We start from the raw sequence: 22,948 nt of genomic DNA, 5'->3' as shown, positions 1-22,948 counted from the left end.
ACTCCAGTCCTCGAGGGCCGCAGTCCTGCAACTTTTAGATGTGCCTCTGCTGCTTCACACCTGAACAGAATAATTAGGTCATTAAGGCTGTGGAGAACTGATCTACACAAGGAGGAGGTCATCAAGTCATTTCAATCCAGTGTTTTGTACCTGTGGCACATCTAAAAACTGCAGGACTGCGGCCCTCGAGGCCTGGAGTTTGAGACCCCTGGATTTGGTTATCTTGAGTTAATCACATAGCAGCTGCTTCTTCTGTTCTCTTGAGTCACAGGTGTGTTGCACCTGCAAGCTGCCGTAATGTAGAATGCAAAATTCAGAGTTCTTGTTTATTTCCTTCTGTAGAAACGGTGCAGGAACTGATGAACCCACAGAACAAGGAGGTGTCACTTGCTCCTTGCCTTTCTCCTTATTTCTAAATCACCACATATGCCTACTTACCAAACCTACTACTCAGTTTATTAATTCCTGCAAACCATGAGCTAGTAGTTTTCATCATTATTTTTCTTTCTATGAAACTTTAACTGTTTAAAGTTTCCTCATCCTTTTCCTTCTTAAAAGGAAAAGGACAGTTCCTCTGTTTCTGGTCCATAAACTTCGACCCTTAATCATCCGTCAGTCATCACTCTTGCTGCAGACCATCTGGTGTCAGCTTCCAGTTTGACCCGTTTAGATGTCTTCCTGCAAGCATCTCTCACTAGGCACAAATTCCAAAAGCAAACAAGAGTATTTATATTTGTAATTAATTTAAACGCATCACTATCCCACAAACATCCTGTTTCCAGCAACCCAAAATATCCTTAACTGTTAAAAAAAAACCCAGGGTGGCACCCAATACGCCACCGTTGAATCATACATATGCATAAAAATTCTCCCTACTTTCTGACATACTGAAAGTTCCTCTTCCTGGATATTTTCCCTGACTGGTTCTTCCCTTTTCTGGACATCTTTGCTTTTTTCTGCCAGCCTGGATTCAATTCTGTCATTTTTAATTTTCAGAGATACAATCTCTTTATTTAACTCCTCATTTTCTCTCTCTAGCCACTCGAGTTTTTCTGTTTTTGCTCTTAATTTGTCCGCTGCAGTGTTTCTCTGTTTTATCCGTTCCTCTTCCAGTTTATGTTTAATTCTTAATTTGGCTTCATTATCACATCTTAGTTGGCATATAGTTGCATTTTCTTCCTCCAGGTCCAGATTAATTTTTCTGATTTGTTTCTTGTAAAATGCATTTGATTTTAGTAGTAAGCAATTTTCCTCATGCCAGTTGTGTGTCTTGTCCGTTCTGTTTAATCTCTCTAGTTTAGTCTTCAGACTTTCTATGGTTTTCTGAAGCTCTTGGTTCTCCTCCTGCAGCTTGCTGCGGTTCTTCTCTAAATTGTTTATTTTTGTCAACACAAAATTATCCTCTTCCATCTTTGCTCTCTGGTTCAAACTGCAAATGAATTTCTCTGTGGAATCTGGCAATACAAAGGCAGCCGCCAGTGATGTCATAGACAGGATGAGTGACATCACTATGACATCAAAGCCACAAGAAGTCTGTTGGGTGTGGGGGAGGGGGGGATGTTTTTTTTAAAACTTTATTCACAGACACACTGTACAACGACAGAGTGAAACATTTGTTCTGCCTCCAGAACAAAAACAAATACAGATAAATATATTCAAGATGAAGAAAAAGCTACGGGGCTTCGGTTCCCAACTGTTCATTCAAAGCAGTACAGAGTTCAATTGTTTTAATAGCTATTTTCTGTCTTTGATAGTCTGGATATAAAACTTAAGTTCATTGTAAAATGCAGCAAAGCATGGCTTCCCCTACCTGGAACAATGAATATGATATTTAAATAGTGACAATAGAGGATTTATGAGAAACTCTGAACTGTTGGGCTCTTTGCACCTCAGCTTCCGCGTTCGGGGCAAAGCGGCTCAATCTTTTCCAATCTATTGAAAAAGGCTCTTTACACTGGGCGTCTGCAGGGCTTGTCCAAGGTAACAATTAATGATGAACATCGATCCGAAGCCCCGACAATAAGCTGGAGAAGGGTTTTAACATGTTCGCCTCGTTATACACAGATACGAAGGTGAGTTTTACTTCCTTTAAACTTTGTGGCTAACATTAGCTTTAGCTTATGCTAGACATTTTTCTTGTAAAAATGTGCTATTTAAGTATCTAAACATTTTTCATCCACTCTAACGACCAATGTTTTTACCTTGTTTTCAAGTATATTACCTGCGTTTATTGTCGTTAGTGTCAGAGACCAAGTAACGGTCTAGGGTACTATAATGTCCCCTCCAGTTCTCCCCGGTTCCTACGCCTACGGCTCTGCCTGTAATCCTGGACCTGTGCTTCTGTCTGCTCTGTCCTCTCAACCCTCAGCCGATCACAGTACAGTCACAACGCTCATACTGCTGTTCCTTCCTGTTGAAAGGGAGTTGTTCTCCACCACAGTCGCCCCGTGCTTTAGATGTAGAAATTGTTGGTTAATCAATAATCAGATGGGCTTAATTTATATCCACTAATCAGTTTGTAACAGTGATGAACTAAAATTGTGACTGGATCTGAATCTACGTATTTTTTGTTCAAATGAATTGAATTGATTTAAACTGAATTTAGACCAAACCAGACAAAAACTGGTTTGGATGAATTTGACCTGGTTGAATTATAAAGTGGACTAAGCTGACAGCAGTGCAGTAAATTCCCTGGTAGATGCTTTGCTGACTTTATATTTGATAAAAACAAAGTGGACATGAACAGCGGATGGCGTTGCTGTCCAAATCCTCTCTGACTGTGGAATAAACTTCACACTGGACTTCAAGCACGGTCGATTCTGTGCCTCCACACTTTTCCTTTAGGTTCTGGGACCTTAATTCCCAAATTAAAGTCAAAATGTATTTTCATCTATAAAGGCAACTGGGCAACTTTATATCCCAAGTATGACCAGAACTGCCAGAAACCACAAGCTTCTGCCAGTACAACACAGAAGATCATGACTCTTCTAAATATTTGACTCTGAAGTCGCTTAACTAGACTGAATCCTTGAAGATGCATCACATTAAATCTTTCAGGGAACCCAAGAACATAAAATAAATAAAAAATAATTTTAGAGATTAGAAAATATATGCCTGTACTTTTAACTAAATTCAATACATGTCAGGTCTAATCTTTGCAGTAGAGGAGAGGAACAAATAAACTAGTGATTTTTATTTAGAATACAATTTAAAGGTTCACATTAGTAATTTTATGTCACTTTCCACTTCAGAGAAGTGTTTGTTTTAGCCAATAATGATAATTATTACTTAGTGAATCCTCAAATTCAGCTTCCATGAAAATTTAAATATTACATTCAACCAATAAATTCATTCTAATGAGGTCTGGGTGTGAAATTGAAGTCAGCTTTTGCTGTTAATTTATCATCTACCAAAGATTTAAATGATGTTTTCCACACAGGACCCCAAAAAAAGAAAAGGAAAAAAACAATATATGCGAGAAGAGAAATACTTTTTCACAGCACTTACAGAATCTTTTAACATCTTTTGCATTAATTCAGAGTATGTTTAAAAAGTGTGTAAATGTATAGCGTTTCCAACATGTTTCAGCTGCAGAATAGTTTGAAGAATGTTTACATATTTGCTAGTAAGAGTCCAATACATCCACTTCCTGCTGTAGGTGTGACACCAAATGAATACAGGAGCAAAGTGTAGCTTTTACAGTTTTTATTGTTGCTGGAGGCTCTAATACAATATGAATCATAAGCTTTACAAAAGACAAAACAAAAAAAAAAAGAACAAAAGATTCCCCTCCAAAATGGAAACCAATGTTTCCTCTGAGACACAAAGACAAACTGTGACCCCCAACAAAAATCAGAAGATGAAGAGAGAGAAGAAGAATAGAGGGGGAAGTAACTGTGATGTTTCTCTGTGTGCATGTTTGGAGTGGGGTGTTGTGTCCAGGGTGATTATAACAGTCCATCCCCATGCTCCCACACAGGCTCACATGCATGCAGAAAGAGGAAAACAAAGTCAAAACCTGGTTGTGCAGAACGAAAGGACGCCCTCATGTTTACATCCCTTGGAAGGCCGATAGATATATGTGGACAGTTATATTCTATACAAATATATCGGGGAGAGTCGTAGACAAAATAGGAGCAGGAGATAAATCCGATGAGTAAAACGAAACCACCGCCAAGCCTACAGCAACTACAGCTCAGTCTGTGTCCGAGTCCAGAGTCGCTCCTGTTTTCTTTTCTTTAAACCAGGGATAATTACTACAAGAATCCTCACGCTGTAGGATTATCATTAACCGTGGTAATACTATCAACAACATGGGAGACGGAGAGAAACGGAGCGAGACTGAATGGCTTAATGGCAGATGAAACGTAAGATGGAGAAAAAAAACAAAACATACAAAGCAAAGCATTTTTTCCTTTTTGTTTTCAACAAATAAAAAGAGTGCAGCACTGAAACGGGTACGGAGGGAGAGACAGAAAGAAAAGACGGCAGAAATGAGGTGGAGCGAGGGAGAGGGAGAAGAGGAGAACCGACGGTAGCTTCTCTAGCCGTTATGTTTGTTTTTGAGGGCCTTCACTAAGTCGGCCTTCAGAGCCTCCTTCTGTTGCTTGTCAGCCTGACTCTGAACGCTCCTGTGCAGAGAGAGAGAGAGGGAGAGAGAAAGTCAGCACTCAAACATCACAACTAAATATGAGACTGAAGCTGAGAGGGACACGCTCATCCCGACAGGTCAGAGGAGAAAATCGGTTAATTATGATTAATCACTCATCCAGAGGGAGGATTGGGACGTGCAGAGTATCTCTGACAGGCAGGAATATCAAAGTTTTAGCTTTAATTTTATTTATTTTAACCACTTCTACAAACTTTAGAAGAATGACAACCCAAGTTACTACGGAAGCACCGATCCACTTTTTTCACTTCTGATACCGATTCACATAAATGGTGTTTGGTATCGGTCGATGTCGATCCGATACAGAAAAACTGTGATAAATTGACTTTTCTTTTCTTAAACACAGACACAAATGTACTGAGTTACTAATTTATTTGACAACTCTGCATCAGTACAGAGCAGTGAAATACACCAATAGCTTCACAAGCTCAAACATGTAAAAACTGTTTTAATTTGTTCAGTTTGTGCAATTAGGAGAAAACAGCCAATATAACAGCAAAGGGTGGATACCTGGGTCAAACATATAAAAATAAACTGTAAACAGAATCTATAAATATATTGTAAAATAAATAATAAAGCACGATGTCGCTCAGAGCACAGAATTAGACTCAATAGATCTGCACTTATTCTCCACACCTGATCTAGATTTATTTTAGATGTTAGGACTGATGGATATTAATATCAGATCAGTGCGTCTCTTTTGGATTCAAAATATTGAATTTGTTGTGAATTTTCTACACATGAGATCAAAACTTTACATTCAGGGTCAAATGTGTTCATACACTCCCCGCAGGACAGAGTCAAGAATCCTCTGGCAAGACATCAGAAAACAGCTAAACCTAATACTTTTGCTGGGATCTATATCAATTACAGGAAAATACCTTCTTTTTAAAATATATTTTACGATAACATCACTTTTTAGGAAATTTAACATCACAACTACAAATATACATCAAAGTCAATCCAGGAGGCCTGCAGAATGTGAAACATAATTTGCCGCCTAAACAGTCCTTTGAGATTGTGATATTGCAAAAAGTTTATACAGTTAATTGTGATTTAATATGTTTTGCAGCTCCATATTAAATTCAAACCTGTGCATCAAATTCTTGTTTTTAAACATGTTGTCGATATCTGTAAAAAGAAGCGTTAAAATACATCAACTACAGCTGACAGACATGAAGATATTATCCATGAGTGTATGTAAACATGTGACCCCAACAGTTCACACCGCAAGCAAACAATACTGTGAAAACTTAAAACTGTTGGAGTTAGAGTAAACAGGTCACAGGTAAGCCTGTGTGTAAAATTTGACCTTCATTATTTGTAAATTTTAAAGTTCCTTGTTGCGATTCTTTAATTTCAGCGTCTCAAACTTCGGGTTATAAAGGTTGGGTTTGTTCACTGTGATTAAAAAAACAACCTCATCAGAACAACAAGCTGATGAACCACAGAGGATAGTTAATTAAAAACATCAGCCTGGTTAGTGTGTTAACACAAAGGTAAACAAACCTTCACAACATGCCTCACAAATGTTTCTAACTCTGAATGCTGGACATGCAAGTCTGTCCTAAAGCCAGAGATTAAAAAAATAGATGCTTAATTAAATAGATTCTCTTCCACAGATGAATATGAAGTCTGATTTTGTAGACGGTTCTTTGCAGAGGTCCTCAAAATATTATTCAAGTAAGAGTAGAACTACTTCAACATATTTTTTACCAAAGTAAAAGTAAAAAGTAACCATCCAAGTGTAAAATTAATTGACTTAGTTACTGAGTAATTTTTCAAATTAATATTTAAAAATGACTAATCAGATGGACCAAAATACAAAGTTAATTTAAATTCAATTCAAAAATACTTTATTGATCAGAAAGGGAAATTAGATATTGTTGGATCTCATTAATTCAGATTCTTCAGAGTTATTATAGACTGTGATGGATGTTGGCAGGAAAAACCTACTGTAGCAGTCTGTATCACAGCGAATCTGAAGAGCTTCTGACTGAAGACACTATTTTTCCAAGTGGAAATTAATTTTCCAAAGCGTTTTAAGTTGAAGTTTATGTTTTTTAATCTCAAAACTGGATTCAAAATATTGAATTTGTTGTGAATTTTCTTCACACGAGATCAAAACTTTACATTCAGGGTCAAATTTGTTCATACACTCCCTGTAGGACAGAGTCAAGAATCCTCTGGCAAGTCAGGGCTGCAGGACATCGGAAAAACGGCTAAGCGTAAGTACGTTAATTTAAAAGAAAAACAAAGTTTTTTGTAATTGTAATTACTTAAAAAAAACAACACCAAAAAAAAAACAGTTTCTTTCAATATAAAACTTATGAAACTTTAACAAAACCTGCAGGTGTGAGTTTGTCCGGTGAAGCTTTTGTTAAAACATGTTCGTTTTTCATTCAGTGGTATTTAGCAATACTTCATAATAAAATTACTCAAGTAAAAGTAAATAGTAAACAGTGTAGTAAAAATACTCCTAAAAGTAAATATTTTTTAAAAATTACTCAAGGAAATGTAAGTCTGTTTTTTTCTCTGATGTTTATTCTTGTAACATCCTGGGGGAAAGGGGTGTCAGTTTTCTAACTGGTTGTTTGGACCACTGTGACTTCAGCCTCAGGTTATTTTCACACAGAAACACTCGTCCATGCCAGGTGTACCTCTGACCCTAGTCAATGAAGATCTGACGCTGAGTGAGGACCTGCGACAGCTCCCTCTGGAGCTGCCGGTACTTTTGATTATCGGGCAAAGACTCAATAGATCTGGAGCACAGAGGGGAGGCAGAAGGAGGACAGAGAGGTGACACATGAGAGACATGAAAACAGAACCAGGTCTGGTGGAAGAGACAGAATATGAGAAATGAGCACAGAGAGAGAGAGGCTGGAGTTCAGCAGCTCAGAGGTTAACTCACTGTGGGGGAGATTCAATAAGCTGCTGAGTGAAGGATCTGGAAAATCGTATAAATAAACGTTGTGAGGACCAATCTAAGGTGTTGTCGTACCTTAGGCCGTTAACGATATCCTTGGTCTTCCCAAAGTAGATTTCATTCAGTGTGGAGCGAATCTTGTTCTCCATGTCCTGAAACAACATAATTATTACCATTTTTTAAAATGCTTTATTTGTTTTAACTGGACAACATTTTCAGGTGAAGGTGTGACAAATGTGTAGCATAACGTAAGAAGTCTCCAAGTGGCAAAGATTTTCTGCAAAAGGTATTTTCAGTTTTTAAAATGATGGCCTATTTTTGTGTGCATCGCTTGTAAAACTGTATTTTACGCCATTTTGGTAATATAATAAATCTTTATTTACCCTGAACAATCTCAGTGTTTAGATCAAATCCTTGTTATTTTACTGTACAGCTCCATCATGTTCACAACTAGATCAAACACATGGAGTGTTTTTTTTATTTCATAAAGTCTCTGTCCTCTTATTATTGTCTTTGAACTTTAGTTTCATATTGACAAACATTTTTGCATCTCTCTCGAGCAAATTTAGAAAATCTGACAAACACAAATTATATTTCTAAGTAAAGGGTTTAAAAGAAAAATAAATGGGTTGCACTGACTTCAACAAGGCGGCCGATGTTAGCGATATGAGGTGAGGACTCTCCGACCGTCTCGTCTTTCTCCATCTGTGAAAAAGATTTAAAAAGTGTTTTTATTCCTGGTCTGGATGGGTAAACAGTCAGCAGTGCTCCTCCACTGAGCAGCATTGTACCTGTCTTGTAAGGCTGCCTCCCAGGTTCATGGTGCCAGAGCCGGTCTTGGTTGTCTGGAGCCACAGCATGACGGTGGAGGTGAGTTTGTAGTGAGCAGTGCGACCGCTAGACTTCTCCTGCTCACAGGATGGACAGCAGCTCGTTAGAAAACATGGCGACGACCAACTTTCCAAACATTCACTGCTGCTGGTGGACGTAAAAATAAATCCTTGGAAAGGTTCAATAGGAAACCAGATAATCACATCAATCAGGACTGGACAATAAATCAATAGGAATCCAGATAGTGGTAGACGTGATCAATATTAATAAATACATTTGATAGAATTTTCAATATATAAAATATTCACTGAAATACGAGCTAGCACCGCACTGCATTCTGGGAAATATAGACAGAGGAAAGATTTTAGCCGCTCAACCTCTTAAGAGCCACCTAAGCAAAGTTGGTGGAATCAACTGACTCAATCACTCTTTGGTTACCTAGCAACTCACTAATTCTTTGGTAACAGCCTGTTGAATAACTGGCACAGCAGCAGTTTAAAGTTTTCCCACTGTGCTTCTTAACTGCTTAAAGTAACAAAAAAAAAAAAAAAGAAAAGAAAAAAAACAATGGCGTGAAGTGAAAACTGTGAATAAAACTGGAGGTCAGGCCACCAGCTTGGCAGTAATTAGATATTTATAACAAAAAAAATCTATAATCATGAATAGACTGATATGAAACGCTTACATTGTGATACATTTTTCAATCAAAACACCCAAACCTAATAGCAATAATGATATCAGTTGTTTCCTTTTCTGTGTTTTCTGTCAGATGCTTGAGCATCTTAGCCATTACTATTTAAATCAGGCATGAGAATATAAATAACTCAATGGCAAAACTTGATTTCAGTCTGTAGAGCCAGAAAACAAGGTTAGAAATCAGCCAAAAACTTCCAATTAGTTGTTTCTTTAAAAGGTTCAACATATATTTAAATGCTTTTAAGCTGATCGTGAAAAAAAGTTCAAATAATTTTAGCAGATACCTGGATTTTGGTAAAAATATACTTCCAAAACCTCATTTTATGGGGAAAAATGAAGCCAAGTTAACTGCATATATAAACAAAGTTTGAAAATGTCAGCGTTATCTCACCTGCACCTCCACCACATGAATGGAGTCCCAGCATCCTTTAATCTTTTTGGATCCATCGCCAGCCTTTTTGATGAGAATAACTCCTGCGAAGCCATGATCCAAGTCCCAGAGATACACAGAGGACACGCCACCCTCAAAGTACCTGAACATTACAGGTAGATAATGCCACGGTCACAAGAGGGCAGCACTGATCTGTAAGTACAAACCTCCAGTTCCACACTCACAGGTCCCTGTACTGATCGAAGGCGTTGTTTGCTTCCACTTCAAGTTTCCTCAACCGAGCTGAAGGCATTGCACCATCTTCAATGGGAGGTTCGTACTTATTACTCCATGGGGATCTGATGATTGAGAAATTACACTAATTCAGTGTTAAGTCTCAAAACAGACTTCAAACCTCTTAATACCAAATTAAAGGTGAGACTATGACCGCGTAAAAAGGCCTGCAGATGAATTTATAGATCTGTAGGGGAAAATAAAACATCTCCAGTCAGTCGATTGCTGCTGCAGGAGCAGTAAGAACAAAAATATGCTATGCAAAGAGGAATCCAGGCTATTTTTAGCCATGCTAATGTAGCTGCTGCTGTGCTTTGCTCTGCTGCAACAGGAAAAGGAACTACTGCCTAGCAGTTCACTCTGCTGCACCAAATCTCTGTTCCCCTTTAAGCTTGGTTGCTAACAATGCTAATCATTGAACAAGTCATGACGGGGGAACTACTTTCTGCCATTTTTTTGTTCAATTTGAAAAAGGCACAGAGACAGAGTTAGCTAGAGATTATTTTTGGTTTGGAGTGGATTTATTGTGTGTTAATTTTATAAGTCATAAGAAAATAGGGTGCATCCTATTCTGGCAATCAAAAAACAAAAATCACATGCACTTAAATACTTGGTTGTACTCATGCTTGTGATCGCCATGGTTGGGTTTTAGAAAAGAAAAAAGCTCTGAACAAATATTATAAAATATTCTAATTGATGGAATATTTTAACAAACAATTATTACAAGAGAGGTGAAGTCACACTCTACATGTTAATGCTTCGCTCAGGCTGTTGGATGATGTAGAACAGAAAATCCACTTTATCTTCATTCAAAGACAGAATACAGGATACATTCATAATATAATATAACGTAATATAATTTAAGAAATATATGAAAACTAAAATATTTGCAATTGTAGAGTGGGAACTAACGGAGCTCTATGCATCACTCTTATTAAGATAACGCCTCTTTACAAACTACTGTTTGCAAACTAGTGTCAAGTCACTGTGGCATTTTACCACAGTTTCTACAGAGCATCTAAAATGCTGCCAGGCAGTCATGTAAAAATGTGGAAGACATTTCTTCTGGTTATCACACAAAGGGAAAACCTTTCCAAACCTTTCAATGTTGCATGTAGCGCCTGTAACTCTAGAATGAACAATTTAAAAGTGTTGTTTACTTATGGAAAGCAGGGCTTAAAATTATGTTTGTACGAGTTTTTGTAAACAATGTTTATGGGCGTCGCCACGTTGAAATTCCGACTTCTTAACTAGAACGTTGTTATGGAGTCTGGCTGCTCCGAGTTCCCACTTCCCAGGAAACTGGAACACAACTGACATCACCAGGCCTGACCAAATTCGAACTGACGTCTCAAATATTGTGGAGTTTCATATCAGGCGGTATCGTCACGCCCATACCACATAATGTTTGGGTAAATTTTCCGTCTCAGGTAATTAATTTAAATCATGTACTGCACCTGTAGGAGTCGCCATCTCGATTGTAATCACAGAGCAGGTAGTCTTTCCCCACCACTTTGTCGCGGGCGATCTTCAGGGGCTGGTCCACTGAGGAGAGGAGGTCCTCGCACAGACTGGGCACCTGCACCCAAACAGACAACGGCTCTAATCAAAACTGTATTCAGTTCAAATAAACAGCTAGACTCCTCAAATTTCTGATTAAATGCATGCAGAGATGCTTAAGTTGAGACTCTGGTACTGATGGCAACTTTAAAGGATTTTCTCAGGGAAGAGAAACAGAAAAGCAAAAAATGGATTTTGGGTTATTTGATACTTTTAAGCTCTAATCACATTCCAGCTTCACCCAGATGAGGTAGAATAAAATATAATTGGGGAAATATAATATCTAAAGGATAAAGGGGTACAAATTAGTTCTCACAGACTGACATGGAGTCCCCCCTCCTTCACGCTCTTGCATCAGAGCACAGACACAAAGGCAGCCCTGTTATGCTGCAAAAGCCCCCATACCCACAAACAGACACTCTCCCACATAAACGCACCTGGCAGCCCAGACTGGCCAAGAGCACAGAAGCGAGTCTGAACTGGGAATATAGTGTAGAGTGTAAAGAAATGCAGGATCAGAGGGGAAAAGATGAGAGATGTGGGACAAAACAGGAACAGGAGAAGAGATTTTAGCTGGCAAGATAAAGTTTCAGCGGTGGCAGAGCCAAGAAGAAGTTGGCAGCGGAGATGATTGACAGCTGTGATAATGATCACTAATAACCGGACATAGTAGTCACTTGGTATGAAAAGAGCAGGTGTTCATGGGGTGACAGGTTAGAGGGGAGGAGGGAGGATCCGGCTGAAAACAAATGGATGGAAAACTTGGAGGAAAAGTGTTTAAGGTCATTTATGATGCAACTTCTGCTAAAATCAACAAAGAAAATCTAAATAACTGCTATAATAGCTGCTAAAGTAAAACAATTCATTGATAAATCATGTTAATGAGCAGAACTGATCATCCTTGTATGGAATAAATAAAATACAGGGAATTTAAAGGCATACAGTAATTCCTGCAAAGACTTACGGTAACCAAAGGAAAGTACTGACCAGGTCAATGAGGTCACTGAGGTTCTTCTCGATCTGCTGAGGAGGCAGACGCCTCATCAGGTCCAGAGCACAGTCCAACTGTTGATCGTTCTGAAACACAGAGACATCAAACACTTAAAACTCAATACTGATTGATGAGAGTCAACACAGCATTTCTTTAAAGAAGCAAAAACAAACAGGGTTTCTGGACATCAGAGAAATCTACTTTTAACATTATCCCAGAAAATAAAACTTCTGAAACACACAACAACTAAAGCTAGTTAATTACAGATGCTTTCACTGTGCAAAAAGTAAGGCATTAAAATGTGCCGTTAAAAACGACAAGTATTGTTTATGTCAGAAAGTAACTAAAACCTTTCCAGCTCTATGGTTTTTATCATTGGAGAATAGTAGAGTAATGATGCATCATGTGATCAAAAATAAAAGAATGTGAAAGCCAAAAAATGTCTTGATGTCTTGATTGAGCTTTTGTAAATGATAAAAATGTCAGGAGCAGGCGATGCTTTCAGTTATATTGTAGAAAAGCTATCGGTGCACTCTTGGAGTAATTTTGGTATGATGGTGGTTTGCAGGAGCTTAAAAGCCTGACTGTAACCCCATACAGCTGTAAATTTATATTGTTGCTTCTCATTTGTTCTTAAATATTTTCAAATGAGAGCACAACATTTTATTAGATCTTATCACTTTACCAAACAGATTGTATTAATTTGACTGTGTAGGTCAGGCAATAGAAATCAAGCCCAGCTTTTCAAAATGGGTTAAGCAAAGATAAACAAGGTCATTTTTATACATAAATGTTGGCTTGGGCAGCTTATTACATCTTCTGGGATCAGAAACAATAAAGTACGACAAAAACAACACAAAGAAACGAAGTGGCCAAATAATTTTGAGCAGTACTGACAGTATATGAGATGATATTTAGTCATAAATCATAAAAAATAAACCAAAGCAACCCTTTAGGATTAGTAATAAGCTTAGAATAACTTAGTCCAGGTTTGACCAATCCAAATATTAGAATTTCTACTTTTAGTTTGTCTAAAGTGCTCCTCATGTTAAAAACACACTTGTTCAACATACAATATACCATGCAAGTTTAGACCAGTATTATTTATTTTACATTTTGAACTTGAAATTAAAAAACAACCCACATTCCCTGGTATTTGAAGAGTTAGGAACCACAGTCTGCTAACTAAAATCCACCATTAATAGAGACTCTCTCAAAAAATGCTTAGAACAACCTATTTTAATAGTTCACACACCAAATACACCTTAATATGCATTAATACGCACAGCAGAAACAGTACTAGGACTACAGCAGAAGTCAGCATCTACACTCTTCCTTATTTCTGCTCTTTGGGTTACAGCCAATCAGAGCCAAGAATAATAAACGGCTCTCCTGGTTTGCCTGCTTTTAAATGCCAGTCAATAAATAGCGTGTCGTGCCACATTGCTCGTATGCATTTCAAATTCCCAAGCTGCATTTTCTTTAAAATGTTTTAGATATGCTGTATGAAAAAAACATTTCTGCAAACAGGCAAATTTTCCACAAATAATTTGGAGTCACATTCCAAAGGAAAACCCAAGAATACTGAACCACGAATAGAAGAGTGTCCACCATTAAGACTAAAACTGACTGCTTGTGTTGCCCCCAGACCAATCTGCCCTGGGTGGAGAGTCAGATTGTCAATACTGAACAACTGTGACTGAATGTGCCATTTAACACTGCAGAACCTCATTCTACAACATCACTTTACACCCCTCTGCATTAGGGATTTATTCTGTACAAACTCAGATCATAAACACATAAATTGTTAAGTCGTTTAGATAAACTAAGCCAAAATGCAGAAGTCCACTTCCACAGGCAATAACACCAAATGGCAGCCAGCTACTGCCAACCTAAACCACACAACAACCAATCATCAGCGTGTGTGAGAACGTCAATAAAATCAGGAGCTCAGACTTAGCAGGAACATTTGTGTGTGTCAAACATGATGCCGATACGATAACGCAGCAGTTACCACACAGAAGCTGTTGTTCCAAAAAAAAAAAGTCCAAACAAACATCAAACTGGGAAGGTTACAATCGTCCTTTACAAGGAGATCCAATCTGATGTTTCACTGCAGAAAATAGCGGTGGAAAATATTAAAACAGTCACTGAATCTTCACAGGAGTGGACGTCCCAGGAAGTTCACGCCAGCGCTAGGAATGCAGTGTGGCAAATGATTAGGATCGTTACAGTGGCAGTACAAGGACACAAGAAAGCTGAAAATAAAACAAACCACAGGGATATTTCATTCAGACAATTTAACCGGATAGCGTTAGCTTGCGTCGTCCAGGAGCTCTCCTTCTTCTGGAGATACAGGAGCTGTACTGATATTTTTAAGTGACTCTCAAACATCAGTGTCATACTGATGGGTGTTTATTCTACATTTTTTTGCTTAACATATGTAATAATTTTATGTTTGTGTTTAGCACAAAAAAATTATGTTTTCCCTCTAAATAATAAGAATAATTCATGTTTAAGACAAAGTTTTGTTTAAATGCACAACATTGATTGATCAAACTATGTCACATGTTAAAATTAATCAGATAAATGTGTTCTGCATTACAGATAGCACTATCGTTATGGTAAACACTTTATTCAAGGAGATTAAATAATTTCATAAAGATGCAATACACAGTAATTAAAAGCCTACAGATGTATGAGTCACTCTCTCTTTAATATCCTTTAATATACGTTGAATTGCTTTGTATTTAAAGCTCTATAATCTGTCATCTGCACAAATAAAAACAATGCATGTAATGACCAATCTTGCAACATGCTGTACATTAAAAGTACAATATGACTGTGCAGAAAATCTTTACGCCTCTGCAAGAAATCTCTCTTGTACTCGGCGATTGGTAACAGACTCCACATCTCAAGTTTGGCCTGAGGAGCCTCATGACTTCCCATGTGAGCGTTTGGTAAAGGACAAAAGGAGCAGCAAACGTGTCAAAGTTATCAAGTTACAAAATAAACACAAATCACACCAAGGTTTTTATGTCAAAATTCTAGCAGAAATAGGACATTCGATGTTTAATCTTTTGTACTATTTGGCAGGGATGTGTGAGGGAAAAATGAGTTCTTCACCAGAATCCATTTTTAGCTTTACTGGTCAGTCAGTAACTGAAAGTCCAATACTTCTCCAGTAAGTGAACCACAGACGAGCATCACCAACACAGACATGAAGAATTTCCAGTGTGGAAGACGTCCATTTTTATTATAGGGAGTTTTATTATAAGATAATACTTGAGGTAAATATTTAATGCCTGCTCACAGCAGGAAGGCTAGTAAAAAAGATTTGAATGCGTTTATGTTTTATGTTAAAGCTCTTCTTATATTAATCACATTTTCTATGTGTAGGTCAACGTTTTACACAAAAAGAAGATGGGAAATCACCCAGGAACTTCTGAATTGTGCACTCTTTAGTTTGCATGAAGCATTACAGACGTCTTATTATGCTGGTCCTCAGGACATGTCCTGCAGGTTTTAGGCATTCCCCTGCTGCCGCTCACATGACATAAATGAATGGATGGTGAACAGGCTTCTGTAAAACCTGACAGGATGCACAGGAGGCAATGCAATCATCCGAGTCTGATGGAGTGAAGCAGACGGGGCAGTGGGCCCCAAGGCTGGGACCCCTGCACTGCTCAGGCATGAACAAGCAGAGGAAGAGGAAAATGTTCTGGGGTCAACCACAAAAAGAAGTTCACAAAAAATACAACAGGTTCGCACAAAAGCACTAGTTCACATCTCAAAAGGAGCAGGAATGCATTATTACTGCTGATTGCCAATTTATAATGCTGATAAGATACTGATTAAATCATCTGGGAAGATAATATATACATCTAACTTTTGAATAACTTTTTTATGAGTGATTTTTTTTTTATTGTGTGTGTTTTTGTAAAGAACATTAGTTTAGGTGAGAAAGAGTGATGTGCACTGTGGAAACCTTAGCTGCTCTGCTGGCCCACTGTTTATCATGAGCCAAAACGTAAATTAAGCTGCTACGAGCTCACCGACAGGGTGTGGCTTCAACATGTTTAACACTTTCAACAAACTGCTCTACATGCGTAAAAGCACATATTAAACGGAGGTTCATCGCCTTTCCTCTACTTATTAAGTTAACTCATTTGTCCCACCGAGATAGGCAACTAATAGCATAAAATAACCTGTTTGGAATATATACTGCTCAAAAAAATAAAGGGAACACTTTAAGTGTTAAACACCTGTTTAAGTGTTCCCTTTATTTTTTTGAGCAGTGTATAAGACAGGCAGGAAGTTATAAAATCCCACCGATAAAGTGCTTGTTTAACAGTAAATCATCTTGTTATCTTTTGACGGATGTGGAAGACAAATGGCAATGGTGGCGAATCTAAAAGTGTTTAAACAGGACTGCTTCTATACAGTGTGGATATTGATAATGTAGCAGGAAAGGACTCTGAACTAGAGACGGAGTAAAAAACTGAAGGTTAAGCAGCAAACACTCAATAATACGTTGATAAAAGAGAGAAGAAAAAAAAAAAGTTGACTGACCCGATGAACAGAAACCAAAACATTAAAACCACTTCTAATTTCTTCATGTTTGCTTTGGCAGTGGTCAGATTACTTCTAATCCTTTAAAGTGGTTTGATTAATACTTCTCCAGGCTTTCTGAAGGTCTTTCAAGGTTTTTCCTTAAAACTGATTATTTCTGCAGTTTCTGTGCATTAACTGTAATTTTGGAGCACTTTTTATGCTGATAACTATAACGCAAATGCTTTCTGGAGGTTAAAAACTGACGGACCAGCATAGAAATGCACAAAAATAAATAAATGAAACAATTAGATTGTATGAGGAGACACAGTTATGTAGTCTTGTGTGAGAATTAAAAACATATTTAAAAAATCTTAAATATAATTCTTGCTAAAACTCTTAACTAGCTCTTGTACCCAACCATGTCAGTACACATAGTTTAGGTGTCTGAAGATAAATAAAGCATTAAAGATTATGCTTTAGGTCAAAATAACTTTATGAACATTATATGAATGTTATGCCTTTAAGAAATCCTTTAATTTTAGAACCTTATTTGTCTGAATGACTGGTAGATCAGAGTCAAGTAGCTTAAATTAAAAAGCCAGACTGAAAGTGAGTTTTAAAAAGTGGTCAGAGAATTAAAAGGAAGACCTTGAGAAAACCTGCAGGTGGAAAATCCAGCAAGTTGTGGCAGCCTGATAATAAAGTACAAAGAAATCAGAGGTGACTTTTGTATGTATGTGTAACTTGTCAGTTACATTTGCTTTGCTAACCATCTGAGTTAATCATAGAACAGCTTAAAGCAGCCAGACTAAACCTTCTGTACATCAGCAGCTTCTGTATCTACATTGACGACCTTTATCTGCTGCAGCAGCTTTATTAAATGAGAAATGTAAAAAGGCAAGCAAATAAGCTACAGCTGAATGAAGACCTTAGTGACTGCTACAAAGCACACAGCATATGCAGGACTAAACTAAACCCCAGGGGAGCTTTCTCTCCCCAAACACGCAGCGAGCAGCAGGTCATGAGATCGGAGGGCCGAGCGGACCAGCCAGGGCATGAAACTGTGGGGAATGTGTGGGAGGATGCACTCCGAACTGGAACAGCAGACAGACAAAACTTGTTTTCTAAGACGACTTACGGGTTTACATTCTGTGCAACAAATATTTTCCTCTGGTGTCAAAGATAATACTGAAATAACATTCGACTTGAGCAAAATTGTCCCTTTGGTCTGGAGGTGAAATTGATCAATTTTAAGTTGAAGCAACAGAAATAGTCACATGTGAGAAACAGGATCCATTTATAAAACTTTGCATTAATCAACAATCACCATTACACACGTTTATTTCACCTTTTGTACTTGTAAACAAAGCAGGTCACTCTTGGTCTACCTGAAGTGTTAAGGGCTAACATAATCCAGCACTATAATCTAATCCAAGAAAGGAATCCATGGAGTATATAAACACTCTCCTTAAGCCTAACCCTGAGTTCAACAGGTTCCCACGCAATGCCTCTTCTCTAAGGTCACCTGCTGCAAAATCTTCTCCAAAATCTCTTTCACCTGATGAGACAGCCTGTTTCAGACAGCAGCTGCATTCCTCGGCAGTGCTTTTCTGGTGTAAACACTGCTCAGACCAGCAGACAACCCCCTGAGGTCAGGGCGGAGCAGGATGGATGAGGTGAGACCAAGGAGAGAGGGCGACACCGGAGAAACTCCAGCTGCTGTTCTCCTCTTACACACAGCAGTGTTTAGTTTGCATGGACGTACAAAAGATGTGCTTCTTCTACGTAAAGTAAGTGGGTTTAACATGAAGGACAAAAAAAAAAAAAAGCTGGATTACAGCTGATTAGATTTTTACAGCTATCAACACTTCCTTCATTGAGATTTTTAAAGGAAACAACCCAGTTAGAAAACAGAATTAAATTTTTTTATTATTCCTTTATTTAATCAGGTAAACCCCGTTGAGATCCAGATCTCATTTTCAAGGGGGACCTGAAACAAACTTCACTCCCCGTCGGGGAATCGAACCCCGGTCTCCCGCATGACAGGCAGGGATACTCACCACTGTACTAACGAGGAGAATAAATGATAATAAATAAAAAAGTATAAATAAAAAAAGCCAGTATGTTAACACGCGTATGGAAAACTTTTTATTTTACATATCGCTGATGTGAAACACACCGCAGTACTGTGGATAAATGTGGCCTATTTAAAGTCCTATGTGACTGCCTGGAAATAAAAGCATTATCTGGAATTCTGACAAAGAGTGAGTTTTTAGTTACTGTCTTATTTAGAAAGACCCAACAGAAAAACAGAGTATTGATGGGTAAAAATGACAGAACAACTAGCCTTTCAAATCGGGAAATACAAGATGGACCAACTTTCTCTTTCTGTACAGTTTGAAAAATCAATAGACAATAGAAATATACATATAACATCAAATAAATTTGAAAAAATATACTATTAAATTAAATGTAGAATTTAAGACTATTTTCTATGACTTAGTGGTCATAAAATACAATAAATTAACAGATACACAATCATGGGTTATAAAGTATTTGTTAATTGCCCCAAAGCTTTTCATACATAAAGAAAAACCATGTACTGCAGGCTATTAATAGATGTGTTTATGTCCATGACCTTCTTTGATTTGCATTAAAGAGAAAATCATCTAAAACTAAAAGTCACTGACAGAGTTGTATGTATAGATCAAAAATTGTGAGTCCATTTAATCAATATATATATTTTTAAAAATCTGACTTTTAAGCTTTTAATTGCCTTCATGTGAAACAGGCCAGGGAAAACTGACTAACTCTAATCTCTAGTAGAGTGACTGATGCAGTTTTTACATGTTTACAAAAAGAAAAACTGTAGTCTTTACTTGATGTCCCATTTGCTAAGATGTCATCTGGTACATTGATAAATATAACTCTTGATTATCCTTATAATTATAACTGAATTTTGATTAATCTTTGATCAAATTTTCAATAAATCCAAGAGACCGCTTGTTTCTTTTTTTTTTTTACTCTAACTCACAATATTCAAAGGGAAAGTCTAGAATTCATAGTTCAGGGCTGCCTTTTAATCGTATCAACTTAAATAATGTAACCTAATATTACTAATACTGTTTATTTGCAACAGGCCAACAGTTAGATTTGTTATTGTAAAAGACAATGCTGCTGTAGTACAACAAGAAGTTGCTGGTAATGTCTGTCATCAAGGGTCTGTTTGAATTATCCTTCATGTCAGCACAAAATCATATTTACAAGCCTACTTTTTTGAAAATCGTGGTTTAAATGCTGACCTAATATTTGTATACAATCAGTCTCATAATATTGCGCTTTGCTCTGACCTAAGCTGTCATTTTACGCTTTCCTGGTTAACCCTGAATATTATCGTTTGTAAAATCGGAGGAACATCACTGTACCCACTTGAAAGGATACAAAAAGAGTCGACTGACTGCTGACATGTTTTAAAATGAGCGGTATTACTACAGAGAAACACAAACAAAGTTACGGTGAAACTCTTAAGCCAGGGAAACCTAGCAGAGAGAGAGCTGCCAGCTAGTCATGGTTAAGAAAAGGAAGAGCCAGCAGTTTTATTTTAGCAGCAGGCAAACCGACGCTCGGCTATTTAAGTCTGCGTTAAAGGCTGGAGGGATTGTATGAGAGCTATATTAGGAATCTCCTCCGCTGCCGTTCGCAAACTTGTGTCAAATCCAAAACATCCTGTGCTAACTCTGTGCCTACGGGGCATGTAGCTTGGCTGTTAGCAGGTGGCTAACTAGCAGGAAGAAACAGAAGCTAGATCAGCCACAAAGCTAACTGCTCCTTATCGGTCCCAGTTAAGATGCCTCGTTGGGTTGTGCTCTCCGGTCCTCTCGGGTTACCAGCCAGCACGTCCAGCTGCCCGGAGAGCTTCGGCACTCCAGCCAGAAACCTCTCGCCCCTTCCCCGCTTCCCAGCAGCGTTAGCACGGCCCTTACCATGTCTGCGACGGTCTCTGCGGGCAACGGTTTCACCAACGGCTGTACACCTTAGCTTCGCTGTGGTTATACACCTGGCTCCACTCGGCTTTTATTCTTTTCGTGTTATTTGTTTTAGTTCCCTCAGTGGAAGATGTTTTATTCGCCTCTCCCTCACTGAACCCAGCCCTGTCAGCGAAATTCACTTCCTCAACCGGGCTACAGGAAGGAGGCTGCGGTGAGAAAACAGCAGGCCTCGCTTCTACCTCCGGGTCACTCGGAGCTCTGCTCCCTTGCAACCAATAGCGAAGGAGCAAGAAAGGCATTGCCAAGTATGGAAAGAGAGCCGCTGAGCGACAAAATATGCGGACGCAGAGGGCGGCAGAAAGACGGTTACACAAAATTATGACAAAACAGTTCCTGGAGTATGTTTACATTGGGAACCGAAAGGGTGACAGGATGCTTTTCAATATAAATGTTCCACCTGACAGAATCAGGAAACTTTTTAAAAAGTCTGGGTTCTGAAAGTACTGAGGTGCCATAGGCATAGCTGCAGGACCAGTCTGAAACGGCAATGTCACGGGTCTGTACATGTTGTAAGGAAACGAAACAAACAGAACTGATGAAAGTCGTGATAGATAATCTAGGGCAGGGTTGTTCTCTGTTTACTGAGAAATCAGAGGTTGTGGCTCCTTCCCCAGCGCAACTCTAAAATCTAATATGGCTACTGCTAATGAAAACGCCACAATCCCATTGTAATACAATTCTTTTCTTCTCTCTTCGCTATTCTTACCATTTGTTTCTAATTAAATCAGCTACGCAATTGTAACTTCTAGTTTGCAAAGCCTAATCATTGAGCACAAAGTCATTTATATGTACTTAAGAGAAATCATTTTTGGTACTGCATGATCACTAGTACAAACACCTCAATTACAGAGATACTGCCTCTGTATAAAGGTGTAGTTGTTCTGGTTGCAAATTACAATTTATGCAGACCAGTGTCCTTTCTGACCTTTTGGGAGTGGTAGCAGATGATTGAGAAACCTAAAAAGCTTAGTCCACTCTTAGCAAATGCAGTTTGGCTTGGTCTAATCTAGATCAAATATACTGGTCTAAAGCAGGAATACACTTAACATTGATGAATTTCTAAGTGAGATTTACATGTAGCTCAAAAGTTGAAATCAGTGGGTTACCTCCCCCAAAAAATAGTCACAGAAATGTTAAAAACTGACTTCAAAATGATCAAAATTAATTTTAGCTTAGTTTAAAGAAAACAAACACCTAGCATATAAAGAACATAGAGGATATAAACCTGTATATTTTACCTATTGAGTATTGAGAGAATTTAATTTAGAAAAGGGTAGATGAATTTAATTGTTGACATGTTAGTGTGAAACATCTACATCAAAAAGCAAAGTCTGAAGCTGTGTCTTGGATCTCTGAACGAGACAATTGGAAACAAACATCTTGCTATTTGAAACGAGTATCTTCTTTTGGACAGATTATCAGGTGGCTTCGAGATTATCTCGATGTGAAAATAAAATAAGACCTCTTAAAACACCATTGTTTCTGACCTGTTTCAAGAAATCAATAGTTGGGAAAGTGGCATAAATGTCTTCCAAGCAGGTGCAAAAGTTTGGAGCTTTTTATTTTCTATTCCTCCTTAGTGGTTGCTTCTAAAAAAATAAGTCATTCATCAAAGAATTTGGTGAAAAAGCAAACCCATCCATTAAAATGTATTCCAGGTGTTTTCTATCAAAATCACAGCATAACGACACTGCTGAACTATGCATTCCCCTAAAAACCTGCTTGTAAACCAAAACAAGGTTTGTGTTTTGTTGAAGGTGTGTTAGAGGCAATTATCTAACTCCCATGTGTGCTTTGTTGAAGCAATCAAGCAAAAAGCACAGAATAAATCAGTATAACTACAAACATTGCTTATCTTTTCTTTCCTTTTTTCCCCTTTTGTTTCCTTTTCTTTTGTTTCTTTTCTTCTTGCCTCTCTTCTTTTTGTTCAATTTATTCTCCTTTCTTCTCTTGTCTTTTCTTTTTATTTTCCTCCTTCTCTTTTCCAAGAACTATCTAAAAAATTACA

The 22,948-nt window shown here is 37.9% G+C and overlaps 1 protein-coding gene across 3 annotated transcripts; it reads right to left on the bottom strand.

Annotated features, from left to right (window-relative positions):
- Positions 1 to 3,690: 3,690 nt before the first annotated feature.
- On the bottom strand, positions 3,691 to 21,121 carry capzb (capping actin protein of muscle Z-line beta subunit). Of its 3 annotated transcripts, none has more exons than XM_023325278.1 (10): positions 20,875 to 21,121; positions 12,334 to 12,423; positions 11,244 to 11,365; positions 9,738 to 9,851; positions 9,514 to 9,655; positions 8,387 to 8,503; positions 8,235 to 8,300; positions 7,671 to 7,747; positions 7,330 to 7,431; positions 3,691 to 4,631 (listed from the first exon to the last, which is right to left on the bottom strand). In XM_023325278.1, the coding sequence occupies exons 1-9, from the start codon at positions 20,875 to 20,877 to the stop codon at positions 7,338 to 7,340; spliced, it is 825 nt and encodes a 274-aa protein (XP_023181046.1). In that variant the 5' UTR covers positions 20,878 to 21,121; the 3' UTR covers positions 3,691 to 4,631; positions 7,330 to 7,337. The 3 variants fall into 3 exon arrangements, with proteins under 3 accessions (XP_023181046.1, XP_005814128.1, XP_023181047.1); XM_023325279.1 differs by having other exon boundaries at positions 4,545 to 4,631; positions 7,337 to 7,431; XM_005814071.3 differs by lacking the exon at positions 7,330 to 7,431 and having other exon boundaries at positions 20,875 to 21,119.
- Positions 21,122 to 22,948: the final 1,827 nt, after the last annotated feature.

The sequence above is a fragment of the Xiphophorus maculatus genome, chromosome 20, assembly GCF_002775205.1.
Source record: "Xiphophorus maculatus strain JP 163 A chromosome 20, X_maculatus-5.0-male, whole genome shotgun sequence".
In the NCBI taxonomy this organism is placed as follows: domain Eukaryota; kingdom Metazoa; phylum Chordata; class Actinopteri; order Cyprinodontiformes; family Poeciliidae; genus Xiphophorus; species Xiphophorus maculatus.
Note: the sequence above shows the minus strand (reverse complement) of the source record. Positions and strands in the feature narration are given on the sequence as shown.